Below are 21,620 nucleotides of genomic sequence, written 5' to 3' on the forward strand. Positions count from 1 at the left end.
ATGTGGTGAGCTTGTAGGATGATTTAAATAGGCTGTCAGTATGGACAAAAGATAATGGTGTCAGTTTAATGTTGAGAAATGTAAAGTTATGCATTTTGGGATAAATAGATTACAAGACATTTTTTATCACATTAATGGCACTGTACTCCAGGAAATAGATGAATCTAGAAATTTTGGGGTGGTAGACAGAGAGTTAAAGTTTAGAGGACATATTGCTAAGGTTGCATAAGATTGCTTGTGTAGTGAAGAATACATTAACAAGTTGAGAAAAGGAAGTTGTAATTCCTCTTTATAAGACCTTGATATGTCCACATCTGGATTACTGTGCTCAAGTCTGGTCCCCTGGGTTTTTTGGGGATGTGGAAGCAGCTGAGAGGATTTAGAGGCGAGTGACTAAGAAGGTGAGTGGCCTGTTGAATGTGGCATATGAGGATAGTGTGCAGAAGTTGATTGATAAGATAAAAAGAGATGATATCATAAAAACATTTCAATTGCTTAAAGGATTTTATAGGATAGATGCAGGGGAAATGTTTCAGTATTTGGTTATAGGGACTAGAAGAAGGGGTCATCTCTGGAAGTTGAATAAAGGTGTGGTCAGTAGGGCTAGATTTTTTACTTGGAGAGTGGTGAATGAGTTGATTGGGTTGCCAGTTGTAAGTACTTTTTCTGTTAATGGGTTCAAGGAGCGGTATGATAGATTGGGTCTTCCACGATGATTCTTCGAACTCCATGGAGATTCCCATATAATAATAATTATTATTATTATTGTTTAGATTAAGATGGTTGATCAAAATTTCCCAGGTTTCCTTAAATTCGCATTCATACCAGATTTTTGTACAATGTAAAGAACAAGTACCTTTCCAATCAATTTGCTATAGGGTGTTTAGCATAATCCAAGAGGCCTGATTTACTAAAATTGCTAAAATAATGTGTTGTTTGTATTCTTTTTTATGAATTGAATTATGCATCCAGATTCACCAGTATAAGTTAAGTTGCAGACGTGTTGCATTCGATGTACCCCACGGTGGAGTGGGAAGGGATATACTTTGGAGGAATTAAATATGTTTTTTAATTTTATAGGTGATAATTTATTTTATCTGATAACCCTTTAATGTATGGGATAGCTATGGCTATAATCTATATTTCCATTTTTAGGTGTAGTTATATGAATAATTTTATTGATGGCATTTTTACTATAGGATTGTTTATAAATGTATTGCTAATAATTTGTAATTCTTGCTTAAGAGATTTTGCTCATTAGAACAAATTGTTTTAAATTAAAGATGCCAAGAAATTATATTCTTGGTTTAATCCTTTAAGTGTAAGCAAACAAAGTTTGTGTCTGAAATAATTTCAGGACTGGGCAACTCGTATATAAAAGCTAATGACTTCACATCACTTGCCTTGGTATCACATAATGAAAAACACATATCCTTACGGACATGTATTATAATTCTATGCATTATGAAAAGGGTCACCACCCAGACCGGTTTCGACCTTTATTGAGGTCTCATTGGTAGGAGTCAGACCCAGAAGTGATATCAAGGTTGAAGTAATGCAGAAGTCATATTTCCATATATGAGTAGCTGAAACCTTATTATTAAAATACTCTGAATTAGAGATAGATGTTGGAACCAATTATATATTTAATTTAATCCTTTATCCAAGTGTAAGCAAGCAAAGTTTGCGCCTGAAGTATTTTCAGGATTGGGGCAACTTGTGGTAAAGGTGGTATAAGTTCTGAACACTTGCCTTAGTATCCCATAATGCAAAGCACATATCCTTATGGGTGTGTATAATGCTATGCATTATAGAAAGGGTCACTACCCAGACCGGTTTCGACCTTTATTGAGGTCTTCTCAGTGGGAGCCAGACCCAGAGGTGGTGTTACAAGGTGGAAGTAATGCAGAAGTCATATCACCATATACCAGTTGCCAAAAAGTGTCAACACCTTATTATTAAAATTCTCTGGATTAGAGATAGTTGATGGAAGTTTTTTCACTTAGCTATGCTACCAATTATATATTTGATTTAATCCTTTATCCAAGTGTTAGCAGACAAAGTTTGCGCCTGAAGTATTTTCAGGACTGGGGCAACTTGTGGTAAAGGTGGTATAAGTTCTAATTACTTGCTTTAGTATCCCATAATGCAAAGCACATCCTTATGGGTATGTACACTTGGATAAAGGATTAAATCGAATATATAATTGCTAGCATAGCTGGTCTGGGTAGTGACCCTTCCCATAATGCATAGCATTATACATGTCTGCCAGGAGATGTTCTTTGCATTATCGGAGATACTAAGGCAAGTGATGAGAACTTATACCACCTCTACCACGAGTTGTCCCAGTCCTGAAAGTACTTAAGGTGCAAACTTTGTTTGCTAACACTTGGATAAAGGATAAAACCCAATATATAATTAGAGGGGGTGATATGATAGAGGTCTATAAATTTCTGGAATGGTGTTGTAGGATATTGGTTTATTGAGGATTGGGGGAATGGACAATGAGGCATTCATGGAAGTTGAGTTTGTGTGTATTTATGAAAGGCAGTGAGAGCTAGTTTTTTCTCTCACAGAGCAGTGAGTAAGTGAAACAGTTTGTAAGTGCATTTATTGTGAATGAATCAGAAAGGTTGTGTCAGCTAGTGTGGATGATTTATGGCTTTTCTTGATGAGTCCTTGGTTCCATGGATCTCCCTGATGACAGTAATATTTTAAAGTGTATTATCATTCTGCTCACTAACTCATTTTTACTTCCATCTTTTTAGAAATTGATTATTTATTTAATTACATGTATAAATCAGTATGATATTCATTTATGTTTGTGACATACTTGAAAATTGTCATCAGGATAAAGTAGTGACTACTGATATTTCTGATGGGGAAAATCTTACTTGTTTTAAATTAACTTTTACTGCTGTATATGTATGTTATCATAAACCACCTAAACTAATGACAAAATATTTCATGATAAATTTTGAATACAATTTACCTGTGCTGATCTTTCAACTGGAAGGTATATACATTTGAAGACAAGGGAGAGTACTCCAAAGGACATATATTGCTGCTAGGATTTTTAATTAAAGAATTTATTTGAAATGAATTCTTTTATTAGTGCAGCAGCTTGTACAATATATAATTTTTATTTTTGCTTAAATCTTTATAGAATTTTTTGTAATATTCATATGAAATATATAATTTTTTTTTTTTTTAATCTCAGGTTTGCCCTAAGTGTAAGCCTATTATTCAGTATATTCGTCTCTTTGATGTGACGGAGAAGACAGGATTGCACAAACATAAAACCGGTCGTTACTGCCATAAATGTGGAGAAGAACTTATTGATACAATTGTGCACTTTGGTGAAAGGGGTCGTTTGCGTTGGCCTTTGAACTGGCAAGGTGCAATCAAAGCTGTTGAAAAAGCTGATGTGATACTTTGCTTAGGAAGCAGCCTCAAGGTATGATTAATATTAATGTAATACCTGATTTCAGTATGCCAACCATAAATGCCATAATATTAAGTATCACTCAGTTATCAATTATTCGAAATAATAATAATTAATTCAAAATAAATAATTAATCCTGTATAAAAAAACTTGAGTTTCAGACTTTTCTTATACAGTATTAGTATTGTTTATGAAAATAGCTTAGTTTTAAATGTTTTGCATAGAGCCTCCATAACTTATTCAGTTTCAGTGATGCCCTTTGGTTGGAAAGACCTGGGTTTGAATCCCATATAGGACTTTTTAATTGAAGGCGATTTAGAATGGTACAGAGGTAGCAAGGTTTTCCTTCCAAAAACACTCATTTTTCATCCCGGAACAAGCAAACTGGCCAGAAGAACACATGCAATTTAAGCCATATTCACTATGTGGGTAGAATTAATTGCTCCTTCAAAGTATTAATCTGGTTTTAAAGCAGTGAAGTAACTTGGCTGTGACAGACCATTGTGCCTGACTTATGATAGGAAAATGGAAATATTTTTCATATAAGGTTCCTCCCTTCCCCTTTTATATTTGATTAAATCCAGAGACATCATGTGGAAACCTCATCTCATACTTGTTCAGTTAAATAGGGCAGCATGTCAAATAATTGTAGCTTCCAGTACTTACTTACTCCTGTCCTGTCAGGTGTCTTCTCCCTCCAGGAGATTGCCTACCATGTGTCTTCTCCACCATGTCCTATTCTGTGTCTCTCTGCTGCATTCCTCATATGAGAGATAGGTCCAGACTTCTATATTTTTCATCCACTCCAGTCTTTGTCTTCCTCTCTTTCTCTTTCCCTCAACAGTTCCTTCGAGAAGTGTCCTTTATAAGCAAAGGACAGTTATGTCTCAGAATATGTCCAAAATATCTGACTTTTCTCTTTTTAATTTCTTTCATCATGCTCCTGTTGACGCCTGTCATCTCTAGTACCTCTTCATTTGTCTTTTTTTCTTTCCATGATATTCTCATAATTCTTCACAGCATCCACATTTCAAAGGCCTCCAATTTTTTCACACTCAGATTGGAGAGTGTCCACGTCTCTACTCCATATAATAACGTAGACCATATGTAGCATTTGGAGATTCTTAGTCTTGTTCTCAGATTTAATTCTCTAGATGTTAGTAGATTTTTCATACTGTTGAAGGTTGACCTTTCAATCCTTTTTCTAATTTCATCTTCTGTCCTGCCATTCTCTGTGATCAAGTGTCCGAGGTATATACATTTTTGCACCTGTTCTAATTTATTTCCTTTTATATCAATGCATATTTTTGGTATTTTCTTTTCTCTTGAAATTATCATGATTTTTGTCTTTTTAAAGTTGAAACTGAGGCCATACTGTTCTCTATACTTGAGGGTTTCATCTATAAGAGTTTTGAGGTCATATTTGTTTTCAGCTAGAAGAACCGTGTCATCTGCATATCTTAAGTTATTAATATTTCTGACCCCTACAGTGATTCCTTTGAGGTTACTAATTTTATTAAATATTTCTTCTGTGTATAGGTTAAAGAGAATCGGAGAAAAGACACAGCCTTGTCTCACACCTTTCTGAACTGGGAATTCTTCTGAGGTCTCTCTATTTATTCTCAATGATGCAGTCTTTTCCATCCATGCCTATTTTTGAAAGGATTTCAATTAATTGTTCATGTTGGACATTGTCGAATGCCTTTTTGTAATCTATGAAGCAGAGGTACACATCTTTTTGTTTTTCTAGATATCTTTCTATGATGGTTCTGACATTGAAAATACCTTTTCTTGTACCTGCATTTTCCTTGAAGCCACTTTGTGTATCATTTATTTCTATGTTTATTTTTCTTTTATTTCTTTCAAGAATAACGTATAGGAGGACTTTTGATACTTGACTGATGAGGCTGATTGTCCTGAACTCTTCACATCTTGTAGCTTTGGTTTTTTTGGGAATTGGAACGAAAATTGAGTGATTAATATCTTTGGGTAGAAATCCAGTCTCGTATATTTTATTGCGTAATTTTGTTAGAAATTTCAGTCCTCCTTCATTGAGAGTCCTCAACCATTCTGCCAAGATGTTATCTATTCCTACAGCTTTATGTGGTTTTAGTTTTCTGATGGCATTTTCAACTTCACAGAGTAAAATGGATGGTCATTCTAAATCAATCTGTTCAGGAATATCATTTCTTTGTTGTTCATATAATTTCCTTGTGTATTCAATCCATCTTTCCATGATTCTTTTTTATCCATTAGAATATGGTCTCTTGAGTCTCTAATGACACTTGCATGGTTTGCTGTATTTGTCCTTCTTGTCATTTCTCTGATCTCTTTATGCATTTCTCTGCTTCTGTGTTTTCTATCAAGATTTTCTATATCTATACATTTATATTTAACCCATTCCTCTTTGGCTTTCCTGCATTCTTTTTTTATTTCTTTATTCATGCTTTTATATTCAGGTTTGTTCTTTAACTTTTTTCTCTGTTCCATCAACGTCAGTATTTTTTCATTCATCCAAGGTTTATTCCTTTTCCTTTTTAATTATGGGAGTGCATTTTTGGCTGCTTCATTGATGCTATTCTTGAATGTTTGCCAGTTCATGTTAATTTCATCAATAGGCATTCTATTTTCTACCAATTGTGGTGTCAGACTTGTTAAGGGATTCTGTAAATTCTTTTATAAAGCAGTCTTTAACTTCTTGGTTGTTAAGTGAGTCTGAATTATAAGTTTCTCTTATGAATGGTTGGCTTGGTATCTTAAGTTTTATTTTGATTTTTGCAATCACTGGGTTGTGGTCCGATCCTATGTCTGCTCCAGGATATGTTTTTGTTTGTGTTATTGCATTTCGGAATCTTTTGCTTATTATTATATAGTCAATTTGGTTTCTATAGATGTCCCCAGGGCTTGTCCAGGTATATAGTCTTCTGGGTGGATGTTTAAACAGTGTGTTGGCAATTATTAGGTCATTGGTTTCACAGAATTGAATTAATCTTTCACCTCTTTCATTTCTGATTCCAAGCCCGGTTTCCCATGCAAAATTAGATTTTTTCTGAGCCCACTTTTGCATTTAGGTCGCCCATCAGTATAATAACATCATCTGACTTAGCACTGGAGATTGCCATTTGGATGTCTTCATAAAATTGTTCCAACTCTTCATCTGGGTGATCTTGGGTTGGTGCATATGCTTGGATAATATACAGGTTGAATGGTTGTGCAGTTATTTTGGCTGTTATGATTCTGTCATTTATGGGCCAATATCCCTGTAGAGATTTTGCAATTCTATTACTTAGGACAAGCGCTACTCTATTAAGGTGTAAGTAACTCTACAAAGCCAGAATAGATTATAGTGTGATTTTTTTCTTCTTATTATGCGTGTATTTGTCCACCTCACTTCACTGATACCTGCAATATCGGCCTTCATCACTTCTAATTCCTGGAGTAGGTTATCTAATTTGCCTGTCTCGTAGAGTGTTCTGACGTTCCATGTTACTATTTTGAAGAGATTGCTCCTGGTTTTCAGACAAGGGATATCTGAGAATATTCTCCCTGGAGGGTTTGGGATATTATCTTCATACGCTATCTTAGTAGTTCTTGTCTTACAATTCCCGGTTTCAAGCTCTTCTTCCCTGTAGCTATAAGAGCTGATGGTTGCAGGGGTCTCAACCACATCTCTAACTTCATACTGTGACATGGTGTGTTTCATGGTTGACAATGGATAAATACGCGGTGAGGCTCCGATCTCTTCCACAACGGCTGGCACAAGTCCCTTAGATGTCAGGAGTGTGCCCTTGATGTGCCGCACATCTTGCTGTCATGCCCTTGATGCCATTGATCAGTCAGTGTTGATTCTTCTGCCATCTTGGCCATTCCAGACTTTGTGCACATAAGGGGTGACATTCCCTATTTACAGCATTCTATATTGCTGATACCCTCACTTAGTTTAGTCCGCCAGCCGAGATGGTTTACCGGGGTGTTGCAGCTGGTGTTCACTACCAACTTCTTGGAGCCATAAGTGAGAGTTGAGTGTATGTGAGGACCAGAGCCCAACATCCTGACTCTGATATCAGCGGCTGACATCGATACTAAGGTGCTACCTCTCCATACACCCCATACCCCACTTACTACAGGCACAATTTAAGCCATATGTTCACTATAGGGATAGAATTAACTGCCCTATCAGAATATTAATCAGGTTTCAAAGCAGCAAAAAAAAAAAATTAAATAAAATATATATATATATATATATATATATATATAAATTGATACAAATGGCAAAAACAAAAAATCCTTAGTCCACCTACAGTACAAAATGTTACTATAGATTTATAGTAACTTATTAGTAATTTATAGATTTATAATAACCTTTTATAGGTGGAAACCACTCACATCTAAAAAAATTGTCAAAGAGTCAATTTCAGTAACCTATCTATTCGTTGGACATGAGTAGATGACATATGGTCACTCAGATGCTTGGTGATGTGCAGCACTAGTCCTTCACATGTGGTCCTGTTGTATGCTTTTCTAGAGGCTTCAACTCTGAAGATCACTCACTACAGACACACCATCTATCCATTTCACTAACAGCTTACTTCTTCCTTTTTCCATTTCATTTCTTTTTCTATTACTGTTTTGAGAGGCCCACCTTCCATCCTTTCAATGTTTCCAAAGTATTTTAACTTTGGAAAAGTATTTCAGTAGGAATGTACACTAAACTAAATGTTTATTAGGTCTTGTTTAAGGATCAGAGCAAAGTAATTGGCAAGTACAGCTAACTCTCAATTGCAGCAAACACCATTTTAACTCTATTCGCCCAAACTACTGGAAAAGCTGAATAAAGCAGATAGCATAATACTGGGCTAAAGAAAATTCGTTACAGAAAACTTTCCTGAGGTCCCTAGGAGTATGCTATAGTGAGAGTTCACTATAACCTTCAAGGAATGCAGAGAACCAACCAGAGCTTCTGGTTGGTTCTATTCATTCCATGTCTAATTGTCACTTTCCTGTTTACCAGCTATCTGTTTGGATAATGAACAAATGAGAAAGGACTAGAAATTTGGACTTAGCTGAAAAAATTATATACCGTATTGCTTAAACAACAAATATGATCATCTTCTGCAAATTTCCTCCAAATTAATCTTATATCAGGACTCCAGTATTAGGCAAGCATCTTGTTCTTCCTTTGAGCCTTTTACTGGCATCAAATGCATCAAAATGGCACCATCAGGACTGGTGTCGAGGCTAGCTGGTGAAAAGATGTACTGTCAGAGAGCTCTGAAAGATTTGTGATTTTTGTTGATTTATTAAATATTTTGTTAGATTTAATTGTGTAATTTTAGTATATTATCGTAGTTTTATTAGTGTAGTTAGTGTACTAAAGTGTTTTATAACATAATCTATGTCGGGAAGTCGCCGCTAGAGGGATTCGTAGTGTGTAGTGTTCGTGAAAGCTCCTGATAAGATAAGTGTTATTTTCAGTTATCGTTGATAAATTTACTTTAATATTGCGTAGTTTTGTTTGCCTTGCGTATCTTAGTGCGTCTGTTTGTGTGTTTTTGGTGTTTATAATTTATAATTTGATAAAATACGTTACTAGTAAGTATGGCTCCAGTACGAAGGAAAATGGCGGCCAGTAATGATGGTTCGCCATCTTCTTTCAGGAACGGTAATGTAAAGGAGATGATTCAGTGTACTATCTGCGAAATGTACGCTTTGCAGAGTGTGGTTAGATGATAATAAAGGAGTGAATGTGTGTAGAAAATGTAGGGAGAATGAGGAATTGAAGTGTATTTCAGATTGTGAGTGTGATATTTTTGTCAAACTTCAGAATGAAGAAAATAGGGATATGACAAGAAATGGCGAGGTTGTACCAGAGAATTGTGAGAGTGTGAATGTAGAAAGTGTGAATGATAGTATTAATGGTTTTACAGAGAATAAAAAAGATGAGATAGATGCAATGAGTGAGATCGCGTTGTTGAATGGTGCGATACAAAGGGCAAAACAGCAGCTAGAGCGTATGAGCAAAAGTCAACTGAATGAACCAGCCATTAATAAAAAGTATGACAGGAAAAATAGGCGTATGAGCGTGAACATGAACAAAATGAAGGATAGAGTGCTGTATGGAGACTCTTTAGTACGAGGTGTGTTAGTAGAGGATTTGACAAAATCGTACCACCTGGTGCGACCATAAAGGATGTAACTGAGTCTATTAGAGAGCAAAATGAAAGGATGAAAGAAATGATTGTTGTGGCAGGTACGAATGATTTGAAAGGAGATAAAATGGAAATGATAGAAGACCTGAATGAATTGTTTGAGGTAGCAAAAGAAAAGAGTGAGAGCGTTAGAATGACTAGTCTTTTGCCACGGTATGACAGTGAAATGTTTAAAAGGAGGGCCATAATTGCGAATGACTTTATGCGTGGGTTATGTATGACAAGTGGTGTGGAATTTGTGGATGTGTGGAGTGAGTTCGATGGGCGAAAGGATCAATATAAGATGGATGGCTTGCATTTGAATGGTTATGGTGTAAGAAGACTTGAGAAAGTGTTGCTGAATGTGGTGGATGTGCAAATTCAGGGAAACTAGATTTATTAAGGGGGGGCGAGTAGATATACAGTCCTTAGGAAGGCAGTTGAATGTATGAAAGAATATAATATGCCCGAGCGAATAAGGACAACAAATCAGAGTGGGATAGTTAATATAAGGCATCAAAGTAGGGTTGGGGCTAATGGGGGGTCTTAAATTCATGTACACTAATGCTAGGAGTATTAGGAACAAGAAGGAAGAGTTTTTGGCCATGATTGGCACTTCCAGACCACAGGCTATTGGTATTAGTGAATCATGGCTGACTGGAGATGATATAGCTAGTGGGATTGAATGTGATGGGTATAGTGTGTTCAGGAATGACAGGGAGAATAAAATGGGGGGAGGAGTATTGTTGGTGATAGCATGAGCTGCAGCCAAGGAGAATAGAAGTTGAATTGCAGGATAGAGAAAAGAGCACATTTGAGGCCATTTGGTGTGAGATTGTGGCTAGCAGAACTAAATATACAATTGGGTGCTGCTATAGACCAGGTGATGGAAAAGATGGTGGTGACAGTATGCACAAGCAAATAGAAGAAATGAGTGGAAGGAGGGTAATTATTATGGGAGATTTCAACTATGGTCGCATTGATTGGAGTGAGGAGAGGACACACGGGAGGAAGGAATTAGATTTTATGCGGTTATTAAGGGATAACCATCTGCGACAGCATGTAATGGAAAATACTGGGGGTCAGAGAGTGCTTGACCTAGTAATTACATCTGAGGATTTGGCTGTAACAAATATGACCACATTGCCACCAATTGGTGAGAGTGATCATAGGGTCTTGACTTGGGAGGTGGCTAAAGGTGTGGAATATTCAATTAACACATGGTACATGTGGAATTATCGGGCTGGAAAGTATGATGGTACTGAACCAATCAAACTAAGGAGTTTGATTGGTTCAGTACCATTGCATGTACAACTGCAAGGACTAGAAGTTGATAGTGCATGGGAGGCAGTTAAGAAGTGTTTGCATGAAGCAATGCTGACTGTATACCTAGAGTCCGAATAATAAATCAAGTGGGGTTAAATGGATGAATAACATCATTAAGCTTGAGCTGCAAAAAAAAGAAACAATTATGGAGAGAATTTAAGGAGAAAGGTGACCGGCAGGCACACCAATGGTATAAAGTGCAGCCCAGAAGGGGGTCAGAGAGTGCTTGACCTAGATAATGAGTGCGGTAAGAAAAGCAAAAAAGGATTACGAAAGAACATTGGCCATGCAGGCTAAAGAGAATCCTAAACAGTTTTTTAGATATGTAGCCAGTAAAAGGAAAATGTACATGGCAGAATGATTTTAAAGCATGCCAATGGGAGGGAGGTAACTGAATCAGTTGATATAGTTGAGTTACTGAGTGAGCACTTTGCAAGAATATATCATCCAGGTGGTGACATTGCAGAAACGAATAAACCAGTAGATTATATGGGAATTGTGGTGAATGAAATGGAGGTGAGTAGTCTATTGCATAAACTCAATGTCAATACATCCGTGGGATTGGATGGTATACCAGCTCGTGTCGTACGAGAAGCATCTAAAGAATTGTCAGTACCCTTGACCATTTTGTTTAATTTGAGTCTCAGGTCTGGGTTAGTCCCGAGGGTGTGGAAAAAGGGGAAAATAGTTCCACTGCATAAAGGTGGTTCCAAGACTGCTGTTGTAAATTACCGACCGATTAGCATATCAGGAATCATTGTCAAGGTCTTAGAGAAATTAGTCGAGAAAAGAATACAGGATTGGATAAATGAAAATGGGATATTGTATGGGGGACAACATGGTTTTGTGAAGGGTAGATCATGCATCAGTAACTTGCTCACGTTTTATAACACAGTGACGGCTGAACTGGATAGGGGTTAATGGGTTTACAGTGATACTACTGGACCTTGCCAAGGCCTCTGACAGGATACCACATGGAACCCTAATCAGTAAACTGGAGCAGATGGGGATAGATATAGGGTTGGTGAGATGGATAGGAGGGTGGTTGAAGGAGAGATACCAGAGAGTGGTTTATTCAGGAGTGGAGCCTAAAAGACGTCTTGTGACTAGTGGTATGCCGCAGGGCTCTGTTCTTGGACCACTGCTTTTCAAATTGTTCATCAATGATATAGGAAAGGATTTGAGATTAAGTGTTCACTTGTTTGCTGATGATGCAAAGTGACATCCTGTGCATCCTGTGGGTGCACAGGATGTCAAAATTTTACAGGATGATTTGGATAGTTTGGAAGACTGGGCTAGGAAAAATGGATGTCAATTTAATGTGGCAAAGTGTAAGGTTATGCACTTTGGGGTGAAAAGAATAGCAGCCGTATATCGCATTGGTGGAACCGTACTCCAGGAGATTGATGAGGCCAGGGATTTGGCAGTGCCATTAATCTGTTTGTAGAATTTTCCTCCCTATGTAAAGTAACCTGCATTCATAGTAAATTTAAATAATTCAAAAATATCAGGGGGAAATTTAGACTTGATTAAATCAAGTGTGACTTTTCAGTGGTACATTGCTAAATAAGGAGGTGACATCAAAACTAACCATTATGTCTGAATTTTTTAGGATAAGATTTTTAACTAGTGTTTTGAAATGGATTGAATTTTTTACAAAAGTAGAGGAGTTGCTAGTAAGGGGAGCAAGTGACTTGGCTAAATGCTGGGCAGTTTATATGTGGGACTATCTATGCTATTGACTATGGGGTGTAAGGGGATATTAGTTTTGTGGATTTTTGGTAATCCATAAATACAGGATGGTTTAACATGAATTGGTTTTATTTTCCTGATGATTTCTTTGGGCCATGACATCACTTTTTTCAGTAATTTTCGGACTTTTTTTCTTTTGCGATATAGTGGGGTCTCGATGTATAATTTGATACGTGGAATCGTCACATAGAATATCCTGCATTTTTTTGTTATACTCTTCTTGATTCATGATAACTGTTGCATTTCCTTTATCGGCTGAAACACTCACTGAAGAAGCCAAGAAAACTCTCAGTCTAGGACATAATTTTGCTGTCGCTCCCAAACAAATTCCTAAATTAGAAATTATGATGAAGGTAGAATGAGGTATCCACGATCTTCTGCAGGCAATGGCCAATAACATGTGTCTCGATATAGCAAGTATTCTAAACAAGGCTAAACCTCCAAAAAGCAATATGCCACGTAATCAAATGACTGCCCTAAAAAAGTTATATTAGAATAAAAAGATTATTGTTATAAAAGCCGATAAAGGAAATGCAACAGTTACCATGAATCAAGAAGAGTATAACAAAAAAATGCAGGATCTTCTATGTGGCGATTCCACATATCAAATTATACATCGAGACCCCACTATGTTGCAAAAGAAAAAAAGTCCAAAAATTACTGAAAAAAGTGACATCATGGCCCGAAGAAATCATCGGAAACATAAAACCAATTCATGTTAAATCACCCCGTATTTATGGATTACCAAAAATCCACAAACCTAATACAGTATTTCCCTAAAAATAAGACCTAACCGGAAAATAAGCTCTAGAATGATTTTTCAGGATGCTCATAATATTAACCCTACCTCAAAAATAAGCCCCAGTTAAGATCATCAGCCAGATGGAAGCATTTAGTACATCCATTGTGTGTTGCAACGGAATTATAAAATAATATTAATTTATATAATTAAATATAAATAAATAATATTATTGACATTAATACTTAAAATAAATGATAATATAAATTATAATTAAGTATTTGAAAATACCCAAGCGGGCGCCTTTGGACGAGAGGTAAATGCCTATGTAAACAGATGAACTCGAGACTTATTGTCAAATGACCAATCGGAGTATAGACACAACGCATGAATAACGTGCACACTTGATAAGGAACGGACATGGTTGTGTCTAATATGAATCTTCATAATATCATACTTCGTGTGTTGTAACGGATGTACTTAATGCACTCGTGTGAAATAAAGAAACGTTTTCTGAATTTTGGTGCCTGCAATTTTTTGTCACTTTTGTGTGGACCATCATTCTTAACTGTCATTATTTTTGTTGCCACTCCTGTCTCGTAAGTCTTCAGTTAACACTTGATTTAATAGTGGATTTAAAGGGAATAATATTTTGACCCCCAGACAAGATGAGTGCAAAAAGAAAGACCTATTCCGTCGAGTACAAGAAAGAAATCATGGAGAACTCCCGGGGCAAGAATCTTACGGCTTTCTGCAAAGAGAAGTTGGATCTCCAAATGGTTCGAAAATGGCGAGCAGAGTATGATAACCTCAGTCAACAGGTGAACGAGGGAAATGCTAAGAAGCGCAAGTGTGGATCAGGTCAAGAACCATTATTTTCTGAGCTGGAAGACATCATCTGTGAATGGATTGCTGACAGGAGAGCAAAGGCTTTGGTTGTGCATTAGGGCTGACATTTGCCTTTACAATGGCACCACAGAAATATCCCCAGAAGAATTCAAAGCATCACAACACTGGCTGGATGGTTTACTTCAGCAATATGAACTGTCTCTAAGAAGATCGACAACACTGTTCAAGCTGGAAGATACTAAAGTTATTAAACGTGCACTTGTATTCAAGTCCTTTCCTGATGGCATTGACTTTTCTAAATACTCTTCAACATGATTGCTATGGATGAAACAGCAGTGTTTATGGGCCAAGGATCTCAAACGACAATTGATCAGAGGGATACCTTGTCAATCTACATCCCCTCCACTGGTTATGAAAGTGCACGTGTTACCTGTATTTTGGCAATTCGTCTGGATGGAAAGAACGCCCCACCTCTAATCATCACTAAGGGCAAGAAAGATAAGATTGAATGTGTTTCAGGAATTTATGTTCTTGAAACCGAAAAAGCCTGGACCACACAAGCAGTTATAAGGAAGTGGATCGATTTAATGTTGCCATTTGTTTTGCGAGGTGGCCAAAGAGGTCTACTAGTCAGGGATTCAGCCAGCACTCACCGCACTAAAGACATGAAGAACTTCCTTGCAGAGAGAAGAATAGATCAAATAATGATTCCTGCAGGAATGACTGCCTATCTCCAGACTCTTGATATTGCAAGAAACAAGCCATTCAAGGACCATTTGTGCATGGAAATCAATGACTACATTGAAAATAGAATGGAGGGAAATCAGTGTAGAAACTTTGTGAAGCCTGGCCTGCAAGAGGTCATAAGTTGGGTGAAGAATTCATGAGATAAAATCACTGACAGCTGTGTTGCCAATGCACTACGAGCAGGCTACATGGACAAGAAGTGCTCATTTAAGGAGAGCTCTATTGCTGGATATGAGAGAGATTGGGACTAATGGTTCTACAGGAAATGGTGTCGCAAGAAATTCAGGCCGAAATTTGGAGTTTGGAGAGTTATGACGATGTTCCAGAAGATGATGACATGACTGTATTTGAATAAATGTAGACTGTTGTACATGAATAAATGTAGATTGCTGTACATGAATTAATAAGCCCTAATGCGTCCTTTGGAGCAAAAATTAATATAAGACCCGGTTTTATTTTTGGGGAAATACGGTATCCCTTACGCCCCATAGTCGATAGCATAGATAGTCCCATATATAAACTGGCCCAGCATTTAGCTAAGTCGCTTGCTCCCCTTACTGGCAGCTCTTCTACTTTTATAAAAAAATTCAGTCCATTTCAAAACACTAGTTAAAAATTTTATCCTAAAAAATTCAGACATAATAGTTAGTTTTGATATCACCTCCTTATTTACCAATGTACCATTTAAAAGTCACTCTTGATTTAATCAAGTCTAAATTTTCCCCTGATATTTTTGAATTATTTAAATTTACTACGAATGCAGGTTACTTTACATGGAGGAAAATTCTACAAACAGATTAATGGCTTATAAGCCACTAGTGTGGTTATGCTATGTAGATGATGTGGTTGCCATCTGGCCCCATGGGCAAGACATTTGGAGTCTTTTGTCACCTACCTAAACAACCAACACCCCAAAATCCACTTCATAGTAGAAAAAGAATCAAATAACTGTTTGCCATTTCTTGACACATTAGTCACCCGCCTTTCAGATGGATCACTATCTTTTTCCATTTACAGAAAGCCTACAGACACAGGAAGATACCTACATAAACAATCACATCATCATCCAGTCCAACAGTATGGCATTTTAAAAACACTTACACACAGAGCCAGAGCCATTTGTTCTAATGATACAGTTCTGACCACAGACCTCAAATATCTGCACCATATGTTCTTGGCCAACGGCTATAATCCCTACAAAATAGATAAAATACTACATTGTCCCATTACTCTGCCCTCCCCTAATACACAAGAACACAACATGACCATTTCTATTCCCTATGTCAGAGGTACATCAGAAAAGAATGCCAAAGTATTGATGAAACATGGCCTTCGCACCACTTTCAAACCTCATGTCAAACTAGCAACTCTGATTCGCTCACCTAAGGATAAACTTCACCCTTTAGCACACCCAAGAGTGTATGAAGTTCCCTGTGACTGTGATTTGGCATATTATGGGCAAACAGGAAGATCAGTTAACATCCACCTGGAAGAACATGAAAAATACATTCGCTACAATTACTATGGCAAGTCAGGACTGGCAGACCACTCGTTGGACACTCCTTCGCACAGGATCAGATGGAAGAAAACGAATGTGCTATTTAGGAGTCGATACAGATCTGAAAGATTATTTTTTGAGTCAGCAATGGCTTTGAAGAATTCTCCCAAACTTAACAAATATGGTTGCATTAATTTGCCGAAAATTTGGGAGATTGTTATCCTAAGAGAAACTCCCATACAGCTGTTGGAGGACACCAAAAAATAGGACTTTAGATCTTTTGTCCATTGCAATTGTATTGTTTCACTCACTCACTGTTGTGTGTGTACAAGTGTGTTGTGCTCTGATGATGCTGAGTTGAAATTCAGTGAAATATAAGCAGTAAATAAAACATCTTTTTGTTTAAAATTTCAGTGTTGTTAATACCGTTAAAAAAATAAGTCATGTTTATCTTACCAAAGTCTTCCCATGACTTATTTAGCTAGTTTTAGAGAGCGTTTAGCTTTCTTATATTTATCTCTGTATTTGGGAGACTGTTCTCTAAGAGCACAAGTTGACTTATTTGCCAGGAACTTTTGATATGCTTTCTTCTTTTTTTTCATTGCCTCTTTAACTTCCTATGTCCACCATGGAGTACTGATTTTTCTATTCTTACAGACAACCTCACCACATGCCTCTCTGGCTGAATCAGTCAGTGTTTTCTTCAGGGCTTGCCACTGAATCTCCAAGGTTTGGTTCCTGTTCTCAAACTCTTAATTTTGAGAACCTTGAGAATATAATTATTTAATACAGTAAGGATGACAATTGCCTATACTTTAGGAATGGTGAGGCAGTCATTATGATTGAGGTTAGGCTTATGAAGTAGAGCTTCAGCACTTTCCTTGTATAAATATTCATGTTTATATGTTGTGCAATGGCAGATTTATGAAGTTTGATGAGCCAGATGTGGTCTTGATGTACATAAATGCGTTTGTTGACAGATCACATTTCATGAACATGGTACTTTGTATACACCAAGTAGCACTGAGAGTGAGTTTGTCTTTTGAAGAAGGCAACAGATTATGGATTTGATTGATGGATTTGAAGGTAGTAATGAGACTTTTGGAAGCTGTTCTGTTGCTGACATCTCTTCACTTTTCATTCTCATGGGTTCCTTAACAAATTCCTCCTTTCAAAATTTTTCTTCAATATTAATATCTTTCTTGTGCAAATCCTTAACATACAATGGAAGAAATAACATTACAAGAAATTCAATAAGCAATACAACAAAGTAAATCGGGATAATTACCTGGAGAAGATTTTAATGGAATAAAAATGGAACTTATTAAGTATAATTTCTGGGAAATTCCCATGCTACTCCTCTTAAGCACTATTAATATAATTAACGGCTATTTAAGCCTGTTTTTGTTTAGGAGTGTCCCTTATATTTAATACATTGGCTAACATAACTCAAAAGGGGTATATATATATTTTAGGGCATTATGGGCGAGTGTAGAAGGCAATTATGGCAGAATAAAAAATGTGGAAAAATTATGTACATACCTTGATTTTGGTTTAAAGATGCCGTCTACGTCCAAGCTCTTGTTGAAAGGGGGGAAGAGAGGGAAAGAACATGGGGATGTACTTGAGACACGGGAAATAAGTTTGGGAACCCGGGTTACTATTAATAATATATATATATTATTTTGTTGTGGGGAGAGGGGGGGAAAGAAGGGGAAGGGTATCCTTATGTGGAAATTGGGGCAAGGGTTTACGGGGTGTGGACCGTTTCGGTCATCGTCTGACCATCGTCAGAACTTTGTGGGAATGACTGTAGGGCTATGTCAAGGCTGCAAGATGTATCTGCCAGATACATCTTGGAGCTGAAAGTTCGAATCAGGCAATTATTATCCCAATATATAAAAAAAAGCAATAAGTGCAACTGTGAAAATTACAGAGGAATAAGTCTCCTAAATGCTGGTTATAAGTTATATGCACAAATATTAACTTTGAAACTTAAATCACATATAAGAACTTCGTCCACGAGTTCCGAAGATGATGTACTGTCAAAATGGCTCACACCCCTGATCTTTTCCCATCAATCCTTCCTCTTCCCCAAAAAATAGTTTCTATTTTCAGGTCCTTCTCTCACCCCTTCCTCCCAAAGTGCTCTCTACCCACCCTTAATAATAATAATATTATACATATAAAAAACCCAGATTTTTTCAAATAATTCTTCCACATTGCTTTACCTCCACTTTTCACAAACCCCCCTTCCTTTAACAGCAGATGAATGCATATCACAGGGATAAGGAGTCAGCCAGCAAAATCCAAAAAAGTATGTCCAAATTTTCCTCCTATTTTATTCTTCATATATCGGTTTTTATAACACATCAGTAATGCCCTAAGATTTAAGTAAAAAGCCAATGACATTGTGAAAAAGCAGCACTCCTAAACGAAAGTAGGCTACATAGCTATAAAAATAATAGTTTAATTAGAGGAATAACATGGGAATTTTCCCAGAAATAATACCTATAGGAGATGAACTTTATAAGAACAAATTCCAAAAAGCATGATTGTGTATTGTGATCACTGTGCATTTTAACCCAGATTTTACATTAAAAATCATAATGGCAAAGCATTGTAAATACAACATAGAAAAACGTGGCATTTGTAGATTAAAAGAAAGTCTTTGATAGAGTCTTAAGGAACAAACTGTGGACAATACTCATCATCAAATTCCTGATATGTACCCTCAAGGGGTGTACAGGATATGATAGTACTACATGTAAAAATTTACATCATTACTAACTTCCTATCTACAATTTTCCTCCAAATCAGTCTGTTACTTGTCAAGACTCCAACATTATCAGATCTTATATTTCTATCGTCTAAGGCACTTTGTACCGTATCAATCCACCTATATCTTGGTCTTCCTCTGGATCGTTTTCCTGCCAACCTGGCAGAGAACACTTGCTTTGCTAATCTTTCCTCGCCCATTCTGTTTAAGTGACCATACCACCTGAGATTAGCTCTGCTAACGCATTCCTGGATGCTGAAAATGTCAAGTTCTTTCCTAATATCCTCATTTTTAATATGATATTGCCATTGATGCCATCTGTTCATGCCCATAATCTTTCTCAGGACTCTTATATTTGCAGTCTATAGTCATTGGTCAAGTATTTTACTTCTGACCCAGCTCTCAGATCCATAGGTAAAAACTGGTTTGAACACTGTCTTGTATACAGCTAATTTAGTGTTCTGACTAATTTCTCTCTTATTCCATATGAATTTATTCAATTGACTTCCTACCATACCAGTTTTGTTGATTCTGTTCTCTATTTCCATATTTAATTTACCATCTTCACTAAAAACCTGCCTAAGTAGCTGAAATGTTTTACTTATTCCACAGGTTCTCCATTCACAACACAGTTGATATTTTCAACGATTCTACCCTTTTTCATTGTCTTTGTCTTTTTATTGCTGACCTTCATACCATATCTATTACAACAGTTATTCAATTTAGTAAGGGAATCTTGCAAACTTGTAGCAGATTTATTTAGAAGTATAACATCGTCTGCATAAAGCAAAAAGCTGACATTAACATCTCCAATTCTGATATCATGTTTAATACCACTTTCCTTCATAATGTGATCCTTTATAGATAACAAATAACAGAGGGGATAATGTACATCCTTGTCTCACACCAGATTTAACATTAAACCATCTTCCTGTACTTCCTTCAATTCTAACTGCTGACTTGTAACTCAAATAAAGACTAAGTATTGCTTGATATAATGCCCAATTGACATCATATAACTGTAGTGTATTGAATAGCTTCTCTCTTGGCACCTTGTCATATGCCTTTTCCAGATCGACAAAACTTAAATACAGATCTTTGTTATATTCCCATGCTTTCTCAACTATTTGTCGTAAAGTGAAGATCTGATCCTGACAGCCTCTGTTTGGCCTGAATCCAGCTTGTTCTTCACCAAGCTTTTCTTCCACAATTCTTCTCAACCGTTTGTCAAGTACACTTGCATAGATCTTGCCAGGAACACTCAGTATGGAAATACTTCTGTAATTCTCACATTCGGTTTTATTTCCCTTTTTATATTCAGGTACTATTAGAGCTCTACTCCAATCATTGGGAATTTGCCCCTCTGTCCACGCCTTCTGAACTATGCAGTGCAGCCACTGTAAGAATTTTATACCACCATACTTCAGCATTTCTGGTCGAATATCATCTACTCCTGCTGCCTTTCCACATTTCAAGCCTTTGATGGCTTTTTCTACTTGAAGTATGGATATGTATTCCTGACTGTATGCTTGTTGAGTGTTTTTTACCACTGTGCTATCACTGCTTGTTTCATTTAGCAATTTTTCGAAGTAATTACTCCATACTTCAAGAATATCTTTTTTTCTCCTGTTTTCATGTCACCTTTATCATCTCTAAACTCCTTTTACAGCACTCTTTCCTCCATTTCTAAGCTTCTTCAACAACCTCCAGATACTCAAGAAGCTAAATGTTCCAAATTATCTGCTTGGCACAACTTACATGTATCAAAACAACCAATTAGCGCAAGAATCAATGAAAAAGTTACAGAATTCAAATCAACAAAGGAGTTCATCATAGATGCCCAGTGTCACCACTCTTATTTAATATCTATATTTTAGATGAAATAGTAAAGTAGTGGAAGGAAAATATAAAACCAGAATTTAAACTTGATCATGGAACTATACATAATATACTTTTTTTGCAGATGACACCTAATCATAGCAAAAAATGAAGGCGCCCTCCAGAGATCAATATACAGTCATCCCTCGACTTACGTCCATTCGAGTTACGTCCATGATTCCATAATGGAATAAATAACATTTTCGATTATACTTTCAAACAAGATATAAGTGAGTGTAAAGTATAAAAGTTATTTTATTTAGCAACAATGCAGCGGCAACTTCCCTCGGCAGTCGTCACGTGGCTTTAACAGTTCCTCTGTTGATTTTGTGTTTAAAAAATAGGTTATTTGTGTATTGATCATTAAATATTTCGTGATATTTTATGCAACATGGCCTCCTACATGCCCAATTAAAAAA

At 36.6% G+C, this 21,620-nt stretch overlaps 1 protein-coding gene across 1 annotated transcript in view; it reads left to right on the top strand.

The window, feature by feature from the left end:
- Sirt7 (sirtuin 7) overlaps positions 1–21,620 on the top strand; it is a 190,480-nt gene that overhangs the window by 85,139 nt on the left and 83,721 nt on the right. Inside the window, exon 7 of the mRNA XM_090407584.1 lies at positions 3,221–3,457. Coding sequence (XP_090263710.1) covers positions 3,221–3,457 — 237 coding nt within the window. The remainder of the gene's footprint in view (positions 1–3,220; positions 3,458–21,620) is intronic.

This window comes from Typopeltis vanoorti, chromosome 17, assembly GCF_054136105.1.
Source record: "Typopeltis vanoorti isolate ZY-2024b chromosome 17, IOZ_Tvanoo_1.0, whole genome shotgun sequence".
Classification (NCBI taxonomy): Eukaryota; Metazoa; Arthropoda; class Arachnida; order Uropygi; family Thelyphonidae; genus Typopeltis; species Typopeltis vanoorti.